This window comes from Amphichorda felina (genome assembly GCF_050947745.1).
Source record: "Amphichorda felina strain 45539 chromosome Unknown scaffold_6, whole genome shotgun sequence".
Taxonomy (NCBI): domain Eukaryota; kingdom Fungi; phylum Ascomycota; class Sordariomycetes; order Hypocreales; family Bionectriaceae; genus Amphichorda; species Amphichorda felina.
This window is the reverse complement of record NW_028145044.1, coordinates 2,349,234-2,364,038: the sequence shown is the minus strand read 5'-3', so window position 1 is coordinate 2,364,038 and position 14,805 is coordinate 2,349,234. Positions and strand designations below refer to the sequence as shown.

Sequence of the window (14,805 nt, the reverse complement as noted above, 5' to 3'; positions counted from 1 at the left end):
AGGAAGGGGGACAGAAGAACAATGAGGAATATATACAAAACACGACGGTGGGAGATACTGGAAACCGCAACCGCAAGTGGGATGGGAGGGCAAGCTTGCCAGGAAGGTGCAGGTCGCGCAGGCCGGTGCAGGCAGTGGGCGGGTGCCAAGACCGCCAGGGTTCGGGGTGGATCATAGAGGTGTATCTCCAGTCGGTAGCGGGGAGCGTGGGTAAAGCTAAGGGCAAGACGAGTTTCCGATTGTCACGGCGAGGCAGGTCCAACCATGGCACTACTGTCAGTGCTAACGAGCCGGGAAACCCCCGTGTACCACAGATACTGGAGTGGGATTCTTGCGACACGAGCCCATGGACGCGGCCACCGCAAATTCATCCGTGCGAAACCATCAACATACGACTACTTCTTCTTACAAGTAAGTGGTCATCTCGTCGCACCGTCTTGGCTCGTGGCCCGTCAGACTGCGATTCATTCTGAGGCTGTGCTTCGGGTCCTGAATATCACTTCCTCCCGCCAGGCCAATGCGATCTCCTGCGACTCACGCTGGCGATCTTGACAATTAGGGGTCTGGGACCACTGTGGACGGGCGAAAACGACCCTCTCGCCCACTTAGCCTGGGCAAGTCTCCGTCGTTGAATTTGTCTGCGTCTGGCCGATGGTGTGTGGGGGGATTTTAAGCTCTGCAAGGGGGGTGTGCGCGTACCAGTAGTGGAGGAGTGCATCCATCACCGTGGGATGCCCGAGGTTGTCAAGAGCCTTTGAGCTGAGACTACTAGGTACGAAGTACTCCGTAGATGAGTCGATCTCTACGGAGTAGATACCTCTCACCAACTGCAGGCTTACTCCATCAGACAGAATACCCAGAATCCACAGAGGAGGCAGATCAAACAGATGACGATGCCCGCAACGCGGCGAGTCTCTAGATCGCCCACAGTGGACTCCTAATGACGACGCGAAAGGCGCTGATCCAACTCCCAAGTTCAAACCAAGGCTGCAACAGCCAATAATCAGGAAGGCACCCCGTGCACTTGATGTTACGATAGGGGGGGTAAAGACCACTCTGTCACACAATCACTACTAATAGTAGCTACTTGTTACCGCCAGCCCAGCGAGCATCCTTCGGTGGCTCAGTCCGATCGATCCAATTGGCCTCGGAATGGCACTGTCGCCGTTCTTTGCTAGTATATGCCGACTTGGAGAAGCTACATTCGCGGCTTTCGCCGTATCAGCAGCGGTTCCTTTGCCCGTTGTTGCATCACTAGGTTTTTGCGAAAATTCCTAGCCTAGTTGACTCGGGGGCCCAGAGTGTCGCCACCCCACAATGGAATCGAAAATACGTAAACATGAAAGCACAGCACACGGATACTTTCATGTGGACTCCATGAGGGTCCAGTAAAGGTCACTTGGCACACCAAAGCTCGTTTGTTCCGGTACGGTTTGCGGGCAAATAATCTGTACGCCACTTAACTAGATGGGCGCCGTCACACCCCATCGCAGGTTGAGCATGCTGGGGCACCCCTCAAAAAAAACAACTCTAAACCCAAGCTTTTTTTTTTCTCCCTCGCGCCACCCAACCACAAGCCACGACCAAAAGCCAAAAGACCTTATTCAGGGGGGAGTGGGATCAGTGGATCTTTGGCCCCGAAGTCAGAGTCTGGGCGCGGCAGATCTCAAGTTGGCGCAGCCAATGACAAGCAACTCTCCATACACGTGTAGGAGCGGTTGGTGCAGCAGGGGGGATGCAAGTGCGAGCTGCCAAACGCCAGCTTTCTTTTTCCTAAGGGCTGTCGCCCACCCTTACAGGGCTGATCAAGCCTTAACACTCCCACTGCCAGCATGCACCACAGAGTGCTAACGCCGTATGAGTCCCCACATCCCATCCGACCAAACAGATGTCTTCCCTTGGCCACGTTTTCCTGTCGACCCTGAGTCTGGTGCCTCCCCTCACCACCAAATCGCCCAAATGTCAGCCACAAGCCAATCGCATCCTTAGCTGTCGGCACATGAGGTGCTCTCTCTCGCGACTCGCTCTGGTGCGACCACAAGGACAAGCAAAAAAGTTCTGGGTGCAAAGCCAACGCCATGGCACAGCCAGAGACGTCGCCCGCCGTCCCCGACCACCTCGGGTAAGCGACGCAATGATGGAGGAAACGAGCGGCCGGTCCAGCAGGCAATGCCAACTGCCTCCTGGCGAATATGCTACATGCCCCCTACAGATTATGACGAAGCTCGACCAGGAGGACTGTCCTGATCGTCGCCTCAATGACACGCTCTGTCGCTCTGTCCGGTGGCGTGACAAGAGATCGTCAGAGACAGGAACGACAGATCTGGGGGGTGTCTGCGTAGCGTCGTGGCAACGTGGAGATTGGTCTGGTATCAGATTGTGGCGTGGAATCTTAAACAGTAACCGAACGATTTTTGGGCTGCCACGAGTCCACGACTTTCACAACGGCCCACAGCGATGTTCCGGAACCCGCCGTCAAGGACGAGGGTAAGCAAAAGCGCTGCCGCAAGTGCGCTGGCCCTCTTCATCACTTATTGCCAAGATGTCCATATTGGTGTGATCGGGCCATCTTTGAGGTGTATTACTACTGCACGTGCGGCAACGACCGTTTCTCATCCTCCCGGTGGACCCTGCGTTCAAGTGACCGAGCTCCTGCTGGAAGAACTCCACGTTCCATGATGGTATCAAGAATTCAAGATGGAACTTCGGCGGGCTAGGGCTTGGCTCAGTTTTAGTCTTAGTGATGCCAAGCTCGAACGATGATCTGATATCCAATGGAATTCGTGGGAACTATGGCGACCCTAGTGCTCCAAGGAACTCTCCGTCTGTCATCACCGATCGACCAACCGAGTCCCGGACTACCGCGTAACCGCGCCAGCGTCTAATCATGTCATCACAGCCGCATCGTCCCCTAGTGGTGGAGCTCCAGAAGCACGGGTACGTATCCGGGCGCGGCCGTTGTCAGCCTCTCGTCTCTGGCGCAAGCCATCGACCAGGGGGCGGAACGGGACACCGGGGCTCCATGGGCCGCATGTTGGATTCTCTGAATAATATCCCGCCCACGTGGGCTCCGCAGGGCGTCTGAGTCGGCAGTATGATTCTCAACGCTCCTCCGGGAATAGGCATCCAGGGCCGCTTCGAGGACATATCCCGTCTGTGCGGAAATTGCTCGTAGTCACTGAGCCATCGCGGTTACAAGATCTTGCCGCGCTCAAGCTCGCATTAGATTCTCGCACCATCGATTTTAAGTTAAAGTAAGAGACACTAGTCAGCGCCTCACCTAACAGTCGCATCGAGCCTGGATCCCCCAGTGATACACGTGTTCCTAGAAAGGTCTTAGATTGTAAACTGTATACTGCCGTGCTTCAGCTTTAGAGAGAAACGAGAAGGACCATAGTGCCTTGCCATCACCTCACATGGAAGAAGCCCCAGCCGTCTTCCCTTCTAGTATCAACTTACCCAGTTGGTAAGGATTGCGAGCTGGCAGGAACCAATACACAGATCCAAGACCCAAACAGGCGTTCAGCTTCTCGAAGTTCTCCTACCTTAGCCCGTATCCAGACGATGCAGGGTCCCAAAGACCATCACCCTACGCCTCTCGTGAGTATATCCTGCATGCATCATGCCACCTAAGGTTCTTTCTAAGCTTACACGCGTCGGAAACCCGGTTTATTACCACGCTGCAATTTTGCCTTCCCAGGGTTCCTGGGGTACACGTGGGCGCTTCTACTCGTCCTCAGCTCACGAACCCCCATCTTCCCCCACCCTGCATCCTATCCTTCTAGAATGTCTCGGGCACGACAGCAAAAAAAAGGAAGGACTACTAAGGACTAAGAGAAGGGGGTCTCAGTTCTGCACGTGCGTCGCGGTGCAGATTTACACGTGCCGCCGCAAAACCGTCTCAGTTTACCAGACTTGGCGCATCCTTGGGAAGCCCCCCCAGAGACGGATCTGGCCGTTGCATTGCTGGGCGCGATTTGCTAGTATTCCAATATTATGAGGCACAGCAATTATTAGCGATGTACGGATATTGCTTCCGACATACTAGCAGGATGTGTATTTCTTGGCCAGGCCTGGATTGGCTCGTATTGGTGAGGTGATACGACTTCTGCGCCTCGAATGACCTGCTTTGTTGTTGAATTCGGGGATCTCCGTTTGTAGTCAGCCAATTTAGTCCAGTTTTTTGACTAAAAGTATTTTGGCGAGAACTTGTCGCAAATTTTTTGGCTTCAGCGGGAGTCCACAGGAGAGGCTGGGCCCGAGTGAAGTTGGCGCAACCAAGATCTTCGTTGGTCAGGGCAACTCTTCATCGTATGACTCACCCCGCTGCCTTATCAGGTACAGTATTCTGAAGCGGTCCTTGTTTTCATATTCCAAATTTGTGAGGCGCTTCCAGAGGGCTTCAAAAAGTCACACGATATACCAGCCCATCGTGAATCTCGAAAGACTCCCATCCGGGATGAGGTCTCTGTGTCCCGTTTCCCATCTCAGTGAGTTTCTCTCTTTCTTTACAAAATTTTAGGCCCTTTGATCTACCCGCGAGGTACGTTTGACAAAGCTCTAGATAAAAGTGCCTTCCTGGGAAGAGGAGTGACAAACGGGCATCAAAACACTGACGACATATTATTTTGCTAGATTCAAACGCAACCAGCGACCAGAGCATTGGAGGTTTGATACTCTAATAAAGTTTTATGCACTTGAATTCTGCTGAAGAAAAAAATAGAATCGTCTCTCCGTTCTGTCCCTTTCCAGCATTAACAGAATCACTATCTCAGGGAGGAGGCCAATGCGACCAAGATCAAGGTTCCATCTCCCCCTCTATACACCCTTATGAGAAATACACGTATATATATCATCGCTTCTTCGTTGAAAAATATAGCCCTCAAGTTAATTCATTTCTTCCGATATTGTGCGTGCGTCCCCAGACATGGCGAAGTATCAACAGCATAAATGGCGGGCCAGCCAGATCCAGTTACAATTAAAAAGAGAAACTTTTATTAAAGTACAGGATGCATCACCGCAGCACAGCTTCTCCCCAGCCAAGTCGACATCTCTACATAGTGTCAGCCCAGGGGGTAAAAAAAGGGTTACGGGTGACCACATGATGTCGGTTTGACTGCAAATAGCACGAATTCAATTTACCATCATTTTTTTTGCTCTTCAAGTAACTCTTTTTTTCTTAACCCCCGAAGAAAATTAAAGCCTATATCATATGCTAGCAATTTTCCAATGCAAATTATTTTAGTCGTGACCACTTCAAAGCGTGCCACCCTAGACCATAAACGTCCTACGACAGTAAAATCAGACCAAGAACGCCACGACGTATTTAGCAATTCTAAGGTTAAAAGTAGTATAATAAAGTATATCAATGCCATATCTATAAGTGTCTATTCTTCAAATCCTTAGTTCTACGTTTTTGAAGTGTGTGTGTCTTGGTTTGGCTTGACAATATGAATGGTAGTTACCGACAGATTCGAATTGCTGTACATGTATATCAGTGAAAACTCTCCCGATCCATTGAGTTGAAAGTCTTAATATTTCTTCTACTGGGGGCATGATATTAAGAGTTGGGCAATTATCACATACTTTAGCTCTCTATGTGCTCGTAGAAATCTCAGGTACGAAGTATTCGTGCCTTGCACCATATACCACCTTACTAATGCAGTGAGTACTGTATTAATACTATTACTGCCAGTTCTAGAAGGCCTCAGAATGGTATTGAGACTGATGCTGCAATCTGCCTCTTTCACAGCCGATGGTCCGTTTCATTGGGATGTTACATTACCAAACATCGGCCGGAGCTCATTATTGCCAATACACAATCACGTACTGTGTGTTTATCAGTTATCATGAAACTGAGATCTATGCGAGGCATCCTCCCTTTCAACACCTCTACATTTAACTAGTTCAGTGCCTGATGTGAAATTGGACATTGTAGTGAACGCCGCCGGTCAAGGGGGGTTGGTTCCCCAGGAAACCTCACCCTTGGCAGGGCCGACATCACCATACCGATGTGTAGGGAAGTGGAGAGCTGCCAGATTGTTTAAAGTTCCTAGGGATCAAAATAATCCAGTGGGGAGAGTCGAGGAGGCTTTGTAAGTTTTTGACTTAGAACAAACAAGCTGGAATCACCAGCCCTTAATTGCCACCATGGGCGGTGGCAAAGTCGTCGCCAGCGATGTGATTAGCTGGGCTTTGTGAGTAAGATGCTGAATGACCATACGGCGAAAAGACTTGAGAAAGGCATTTACGCGTTGACAAACAGATCATTGAGTCTAGAAAGACGTCATGGTCGCGAGATGACTGGTTGGTGGTGACAGCCGGGATCGACCTCCTCAGGGACAGCCAGCATGAAGTTGAGACCAAGCTGGTAGACACTCTGGGAATTCAAAAATTCACACATGTCATCTACCTAAGAATGCGGCCAGAAATCATACAGAGCTTACCATAGATTTGGAATTGGCCAATTACAACCTTTAAGGCCAACACTGACAAGGCTGTCGAGGTCCGCGAGACACCGACATGTTCAAGCGCGCCACCGTGATCGCCGACGCCGTATGTCTGGTCCTTGAATTTGTCATCAACTAGACCAGCGCTAAAACGTACCACTACCACCTTCTACACGATTACCCCGGACTACCTCGTTCCCTCCCTTCCACGAGGACGGTTCCAAGCTCGGCCGCCTGGGCGCCGAAATCTCTTGAGCAGGCGCTGCACTGCTGGCTCAGCAAGTGGCCTTCCATTTGCGCGCAGTTTGGACTTGAGAGCATGAAGAAGGCAACCCGATCGAGGTGCGAAGGTACATCAAAGACAACAAGGACGGGTGGGAGCGCATGCAGGATATGTATATGGGCTGGAGAAGGGGCATGCGGGCAATAAGTCTGTGTACCTTGGGCCTGGGGTTGAGCACTCCTCAATTACTCAGTTTGATACGGACCGGTGGTACGACATGAGCAGGTTGTATGGCGAGGTGGGATCAACGAGGAGAGCCCTACGGGCGAAGCTTGGGGTTTGGCGTTTGGTAGGATGAGGAGGGTTAGGTTAATTCTGGTCAAGTTTACGTAGGCCACAGGTTCTAGATATGTGCACAGCGGCACACTGATGCCCACCAACCCAACACTATGGCAGTTTGGAACAATTGCACATGTGGTAGATCGCGCTTCACGGTCTCGTGGTTGTGGATTGACGCGGGCGAAAAAGCGAGCGCGCGATGTTCCACTCGTTGGCTACTTAGGGTACGTACTCGTACGAGTTAAGGTAGACAGAAAATGCGTGTCTCCACCGTAGCGGTAGCCGGAGTGAGACAAAAGGCACGAGATTATTGATCGAGACGCAGGGCCTAGCGGCGGGGCGCTGAGATGGAGAAGGGACTAACCTTGAAGGGAAGAACACTGAGGAAAACGTGGTCGAGATAGGCAATCGTGATGGTTCGTCAACGGAGTTTGGTCAACTTTGGTCGAGTTTGCACCTGCATGTCGCCGTAAGAATTGTGATGGATCATGGAAGAAAGCTTGTTCACAAGATTAGCACGTCGCGTGGTGGCCTGACGCAAGTCAAATGATATGTACCCAACCAACCAACCATTATCTCAAAAGCCACTTCTCAATATCAATGCGAGTACTGAACCAACACAATCATAGAGGTAGGAAAGCTGCTCGTAACGGGGATCTAGAGGTGGCCAAGACACCTTGGTCCATATTGGCCCATCGGGAGGTTGAAGTTGCCCAGGTCCATTTCTGTTCGTAAGCGATGGCAGCCCCGAGTGAATACGACAGGCTAATATTCGCAGCATTTTGAAATCATGCCATAAATTCTCCCGGTGTTGGGCTTGATGGGATTAGAGCCGTCGCCATCACCGGAGCCAGACGGTGCACCAGGCCTTCGGTTGAAAGGCAGGTGGCTTTTATGAATGAATTCGCGAATTGACCCGCTGAGGCTGAACGCTAAGAAGCGCGATAACCTGGGGTAAGGGCTATCATGCACCTGCGCTATGAGAAAGACTACGTAAGAGTTAACGTTGCTCGAATTATCCCGGATTGTTCCACTCATTTTCTACTTCTGGTGCTTCGTACCCGTACTGGCTCGGAACCCGTTTTTAGGTACGATAAGAATGTCCCGAGCATGTCGTCGTCTCAGTTGCGTGGGCATATCGCTGTCTGGGACGAATTGACCACAAAACTAGATGAAAGTTGCGAAACTGAGATTGTGTTTCTAGCACTGACGAAGTATTGACTCAACGCAGTGCGACCACGTTGAAGCACGTTTGGGCAACATCAGCAGCTAGCTACCCACGTCCGCCATCATACTCGTGGCCGACGACGGGGGCATAGGCCTCCACCAGTGCTAGCACAGTATTGCACATGTCTGCCGTCTCTGGCCCGTCGGCTCCGGCACTGCACGACGGCACGCCGAGACAACGGGTGAAAAGAAGCCGTCGGCAACTTAGGATGTTATTGGCAAGGTGTAAAGCTCGGCTCATCATTGTCTCGAGCACGACGAGGGGGAGGACCATCCCTGGCCAAGGGACCAATGAGGGGTGTTCTCAGCAGGCAACTGTGCAACCGGGATGGGCAGGCGCGACCCGGCAGGTGAGTCCAGGGAAGCCATGGAAGCCAGGGACTCGCACAGAAAGCCCCATCATGCCCCCATGGGGTTTGGTCGCGCCTTCTCCCCGCACACGCCTTTCCTTGGACCGGCCCTTCTTCCCCCATCTCCTCCACCTCCGCGTCGCCAAGCTCTGGGTTGAACAATCCAAGTCGCCCATCGACCACTCACAGCCTTGCCCGTTGCCCCCCCTTCAATCCTAGGATCCACCTGCAGTGTTGCTTCAATCCATGGATGTGAGCGTCTTCGGCTCGCAGCTTGCGCTCATAAACTGATCGTCGCCCGCCTTTTTGGCTACGCGATCGAGAGGGACGTTGCTCTTTTGACAGGATAATACCGCGCCGGCACGACAAGTCAGCTCGCCTCTCGCCTCTGGCATTTCCCCAACTCAATCCCCGTTTCCCCTTCCCCCTTTGCCCGCCGCCAGCCTTCACCATGGGCGTCAAGAAGTTCTTCAAGGACCGGTCGCTCAAGGTCCCCGATACCAGCGTCACCAGGGCCGCCGAACTGACCGTCCGCGAGTCCATTTGGCCAATTGCCCTCGTCACCACCCTGTTCTTCCTCTGGGGTTTCAGTTACGGCCTTCTCGACACCCTCAATAAGCACTTCCAGAACATCCTCCACATTGGCCAGGCCCGTTCCGCCGGTCTCCAGGCTGCCTACTTCGGGTTTGACTCCACCATAAATGTCCCCCATACGCCCTCGAAATACTGACAGATACTCACAGAGCCTATCCTCTAGCGTCCATCGGACACGCTGCCTGGATCCTGCGACACTATGGCTACCGCGCTGTCTTTATCTGGGGCCTCTGCCTCTATGCCGTCGGCGCCCTGATCGCGATTCCCTGCATCAAGGCCAAGAGCTTTGCGGGCTTCTGTATCTCTATTTTCATCATTGGCAACGGTCTGGGATCCCTCGAGACTGCCGCGAACCCCTTCATCACCGGTAAGTTGAATCATCACCTCTCAAAAATTCTTGTGTATGTTGCTGACATCTTCCCTCAGTCTGCGGTCCGCCCAGATATGCCGAGATCCGAATCAACCTGTCGCAGGCCTTCAACGGCATTGGAACCGTCATCGCCCCGGTTCTCGGTTCCTACGTCTTCTTCAACTTTGGTGATGAGAAGGCGCTCGACAACGTGCAATGGGTCTACACTGCCATTGCCATCTTTGTCCTGCTCCTTGCTTTCCTGTTCTTCATGAGCAAGATCCCTGAAATTACCGATGCGGGTATGGATGTCACTCTCACTTTTACGTGTATTAATTATAGCTAATGATGACAGACATGGCCTATCAAGCCCAGGAGACGCACTCCAACGCAGACGAGAAGCCCTTCCACCAGCAGTACAAACTCTTCCACGCCGCCTTTGCCCAGTTCTGCTACACCGGCGCTCAGGTCGCCATTGCCAGCTTCTTCATCAACTACGCCACTTCGACACGCCCCAACACCGACGACTCGGCTGGCGCCCAGTTGTTTGCCGGCGCGCAGGCCGCATTTGCTGTCGGTCGCTTCCTCGGCGTCTTCATCATGAGACACATCCGACCCAGATTAGTCTTCATTGCCTTCATCACTTGCGCCATCATCTTCATGATCCCCGCCATCGCTATCCCCGAATCGATGCCCATGGGTAACGCACCCGTCGTCATGCTGTTCCTCGTCCTATTCTTCGAATCTATCTGCTTCCCTACAATTGTCGGTCTGGGTATGCGTGGTCTAGGACGCCACACCAAGCGTGGAAGCGGCTGGATCGTAGCCGGTGTCTCGGGTGGCGCCTGTGTCCCTCCTCTGACTGGCGTAGCCAATGACCGTCACGGCAATGGCATTGGCATGGTGGTACCTCTGTGCTTTTTCCTGGCCGCCTGGACCTACGCCTACGCTGTCAACTTTGTCCCTAACTATGTCACTGTCGTCGACTCGTTTGGCGAGACGGACGTCGGTCTGCGCGATGCTGACCCCGAGGCCAAGACTGCCGAGGCCAACCTACCCAGGAAGTCAATTGAGGAGCAGGCAGCCGCTGCACATATTCCGGAGAAGATCTGATGAGTTTATGAAATATAGCGTATCAGATAGCTGGAACGCTCCAGTGTTTTAGTTACCCAGCGAAAATAATACCAATAGTATTTGTTGATGAAGCCTACACACTCTTGACTTTGTAAATTCCGACCGCCTCAACTTGTAGACGTCAATAGAATGTAGAATTGCTAGAGATTGGCGTCAGAGCACCGCTCTTGTGCTGGGCGTGTATCCCGCTCAGCCCTCATTCGGGATGATGCATGGGAGATGACTTAAACGGGGAGTTGGCGTGAACCCTTCCTCCTACCATGCAACTAGGAGAATGATACTAGTTCGCAGGTACAAGGCTGTGTGATTGTTCGTTTGGGGCGTGCCACTTGTTCAGGTGTTTCTCCGCCCACTAGAGTTGGGTTGGAGAACAATGAAAGAACGACGCTAGAACAAAGGGACGCAGCCGCACAAAGAGAACAGTCATGGGGAGCAAATGATGATTCACATTTGATGGATCTTGTTCTCCGTCAATTTCTGTCCCTGTGATAGAAGCCGCTTTGATATATAAGAAGTGTTTTACTGGGTTTGTACGTGTGATTAGGCCTGGTATAATGAATTGTCACTTCAAAGTTGTCAGCCACCGGAATCAAAGCCTACATTGAAGGAAAAGCCATCCCTAACAAGATGAAAGGTACACCAAAGACGGAAGAATCAAGGGGAGTATTTGACGTTGCCGTAAGCACGGCACGCAAAGCAGCCAAGATATTCTGGGATGACCCCCAGAATCCGACGCTCGACTCCCCCGGGTACGAGCTACCCCGCGAAGAGGTAATCGACTATGTCAACCGTAACAACCTCGGCGTCGACGTCTGCCACGCGCCCGGGTGCGGCAGGCTCCTGGACGGGCGATCGACGTGGTGCTGGCGGTGCAGCCGGCGCGCGTGGGACATCTGGGACTGCCTCGTGCAGGGGGCCCGCAACGAGGAGCTGATAGCTGTGTGCGACAGGCCCGTCCCCAGTCACCGGGCGTATAGTAGGGTCTCGTGGTGGCGCGGGGGCGCTTGGTGTCCGCGCTGCGTGGCGTTTGCGAGGGTCATGCATCTGGAGCCGGATGTGCAGTTCAGGGAGAAGGATGAGGAGCACCGGGCGATGGGCATGTCTACGTACTATTCGGACAGCGATTAGCCTTTGGTAAGTATGGATGACTAGAGTAGATCTTCAGCGGCAATTGGGTAAGTATAGCGGTGCTTGAGAGCGGTTGGAATTCGAAGTGCTGTCTTGAAATCTCATGCAAAGCAAAATGTTCCTGTGGCTGTAAGTATTTAGTATAATTGGCGTTGTCAATCCCCAAGCGCCTCCACTACATTGGCTGTCAACAGTCAACGTCTTCCGTAGTATAGTGGTCAGTATGCGAGCTTGTCACGCTCGAGACCCGGGTTCAATTCCCGGCGGGAGAGTCCGCCAGCCGCTCAGCGGTTTCTTTTTTGAAATTGTTTTGCTCCATCCTAGCTATAGGAAATAGACACTACGTCTATAAACCTATCTTTCTTTTTATTGCAGTGCTACCTACTTTTACATTTTATCATGTCGCTCTTCTGGTGTTCCTACAGATGCTTTTGCTAGAGACTTCTATGAGGTGCTTGAAATACCTCGTTCTTGACTAATCACACGGCTCTAGCACTGTACAACCCGCAGGAAAACATCATGCACATACAGTCTGAATAGTGTACCTGCACTGACTGGTCAAGCAGTGATTGACTAAAGGGGTTGCATGAGCTTTGAGTGTTCATTGTAAGAACCTCCTAGGGGTATACAAGCAGATAATTGAATATATATATTTTATAAACACTTGTAAAGAAATTGGGCTTTGTGGCAATGGTGACTCTGATCCAGTCAAGGGTCATATAAGTCAGAACTCTTCTCAGCGACGATAATTGTCGTCCAAGTGCCTGTAAGAAGGCACCGTGCCACTGTCTAGGCATAGCTATTGGTTTGAAATAGATCTCTTTTGGGAGTGTGCGCCCATTCCACTGGCAAAGCACAACTATGGAGTACGGTCCGTGATTCGAAACAGAGACGGTGTAAGGAGTAGAGCCGGAACTAGTAGTAAACAGTACACAAGAAACTCTTCAACTTTTGTTCACTCCCCGAACACCCCAAATAATGTGCGAACTCTCACTGAATAGCTGTAATTATCCCAGACACAAGTTAATGGTTCTCTCCTTTCGTCAACTCCCCAAGTATTTAAACCCCATCATATCTTGACCTTCTCTCCTCTTTTTCAAACCCACAACCAAAACTTCACAACTAAACCTTTACCAACTCCTTACAGCACAAGCTTTACAGCATCACCTAAAGCCCTTTAACCAAACAAAGCTTTCGACATTACAAGCCATGGCTCACTCAGTGCGTGGGAGCAATCCCCTGCCGGCAAGATTCCCATTGGAAGCCCTCGAAGATCAAAGGCAGCTCACCCGCCTGATTGCCCAGATTACTGCGGCGCCCGTGTCCATGTTTGGCAGGTCAACCGTGACAGATCCGATGGTCCGCGAGCGAGAGCGCCAAAACACCATCGGCTTCCTACAGGGCGCCCTCCGCGTGAGAGAAAGACAGAACCGACACCAAATCCTGCTGGCGGCTGGCAATCGGGTGGGGGTCTGCAGATTCCCCGGCTGCAACGGGACGCCCCTGACCCCAGAAAAGCCGGGATGGTGCCGGGGCTGCACGAACAAGGTGCACGCCTTCTGGGATTTCAAGCAGCGGGACCCATCCGACAAGGGCTTCATCATGACATCGCCCTCCCTGTGCAGGCACCCGACCTGCGCTGCTGCCCGCCTCAAGTGGACTGGCCGTGGGCAGCTGGAGTGCGGCAGCTGCAGGGTCTGGGCCGATCTTATCAGTGCCGGGGAAGACCCCGAGTCTGAGGGTGAGCTTGAGTTCGAGTCTGGGTGGGATGAGGACGACGTCGACGACGAGACTGACGGACAGGGCGAAGGGCGCCGTGCGCGTGCTCTTCGCGGGATCAAGAGGGTGGGGTCCTTTCTGACGGGATCCTCCAGGCCCTGAGGACACTTGCGCTGGGCGTGAGTTTCCGAGTTTTCCTTTGCTAGTTTTTTCTTTTATGAGTTATCTATCTTTTGCGAGTTATGTAACTGTAGTCTCGGTGGAACGGTAGCTGACAACAAGGCAGAACAATACAGACCACACACCTTCATTTTTCGAACTTCCTTTTGTGTGCGCTCTCATGAGCTACTGACATTTTAACCTTTTCAGTAGAAACTTATGAGCGAAAGTATCATTAAATTAAGAGCGCCTTGGTCGTAATAATTGATGGCTTATCACTTTGACGGCCCCGGCTCGGCCCGGGACCCACATTCGGCTCCGAGTGGGTCCTCGACCCCGAGACTCCAAGAAGCCAAAAACCGTGCACGCCTGGCAGGCTCCGGGATGTTTAGCAGGGGATCTGCCATTCAGTAGAATATCTCTATTTCAATACAACATCAGGTATGCGACTTTTCGACGATAGCAAATTGTATTTTGGACTTGATGTTGATCTTCACATGAGGATACGGGCCTTGAGCAGTGTTCTTGGTAATTGCTCCTCGACCACCGTAGTCTAGATGCCGAGTCACGGCGTAGCCAGAGGGATACTACAGGGAGATGGTAGTTCCGCAAGGTCTGATCTCGACTAGAATCAGAGTGTGATGTACTTTAGATAGCAGTTTCTATGATACGAGGCAGTCATTCCTAAAAGTAGCTACTTTCTGATAATCGAGACCTAGGAGCAAGGAAAACTGTTGCATAGTCCACTTTAAGTGAATCGTTGCTTAACTGAAAGTTAATATCCAGCCAAGGTGGCGCCACATAATATCCAATCCGCTCCAGCTTTTGGGGTTTAGGCGCCCTGTTCTGGCTGCTGCTAGCATAGTGAGTGATGTGCCTGTCGGCGAGTTCGTTATAGTCGGTCAGAGCGTAGGATGAGCGGAACATGCTCCTTAGTGACGGATCTTTGTGTCTCTGAAGATGTTTAACGTCATCGAACCTGATAGCTCCATCTCGGATTTCGGGCCATATTAGGGGATCTGGCCACAGGTATAGCGCCTTCACCGACTCCAGAAATAGCATGAACACTTGAACCTTGGATTTCATAAAGTCGAGATTATCATTGGGCCTGGGGGGTTCGTCAAAGAAGGGGTC

General features: G+C 51.9%; 3 protein-coding genes and 1 non-coding gene across 4 annotated transcripts; all 4 read left to right on the top strand.

Moving 5' to 3' along the window:
* Positions 1–9,039: 9,039 nt before the first annotated feature.
* ACO1O0_006591 (major facilitator superfamily domain-containing protein) lies at positions 9,040–10,644 on the top strand (the record flags this gene model as incomplete). The annotated part of the gene is made up of 4 exons (XM_083195976.1): positions 9,040–9,272; positions 9,332–9,549; positions 9,609–9,833; positions 9,887–10,644. 4 exons carry the CDS (start codon positions 9,040–9,042, stop codon positions 10,642–10,644), a joined length of 1,434 nt encoding a protein of 477 aa, XP_083048992.1.
* Positions 10,645–11,292: 648 nt separating this feature from the next.
* On the top strand, positions 11,293–11,793 carry ACO1O0_006590 (uncharacterized protein; the record flags this gene model as incomplete). Its single annotated transcript, XM_083195975.1, has 1 exon — positions 11,293–11,793. One exon carries the CDS (start codon positions 11,293–11,295, stop codon positions 11,791–11,793), a length of 501 nt encoding a protein of 166 aa, XP_083048991.1.
* A 200-nt stretch (positions 11,794–11,993) lies between these two features.
* Positions 11,994–12,065, top strand: ACO1O0_006589. The gene has a single exon. It is a non-coding gene; the product is annotated as a tRNA-Asp (tRNA).
* Positions 12,066–13,002: 937 nt separating this feature from the next.
* ACO1O0_006588 (uncharacterized protein) lies at positions 13,003–13,674 on the top strand (the record flags this gene model as incomplete). The annotated part of the gene is made up of 1 exon (XM_083195974.1): positions 13,003–13,674. The coding sequence occupies one exon, from the start codon at positions 13,003–13,005 to the stop codon at positions 13,672–13,674; it is 672 nt and encodes a 223-aa protein (XP_083048990.1).
* Between the last annotated feature and the right edge of the window lie 1,131 nt (positions 13,675–14,805).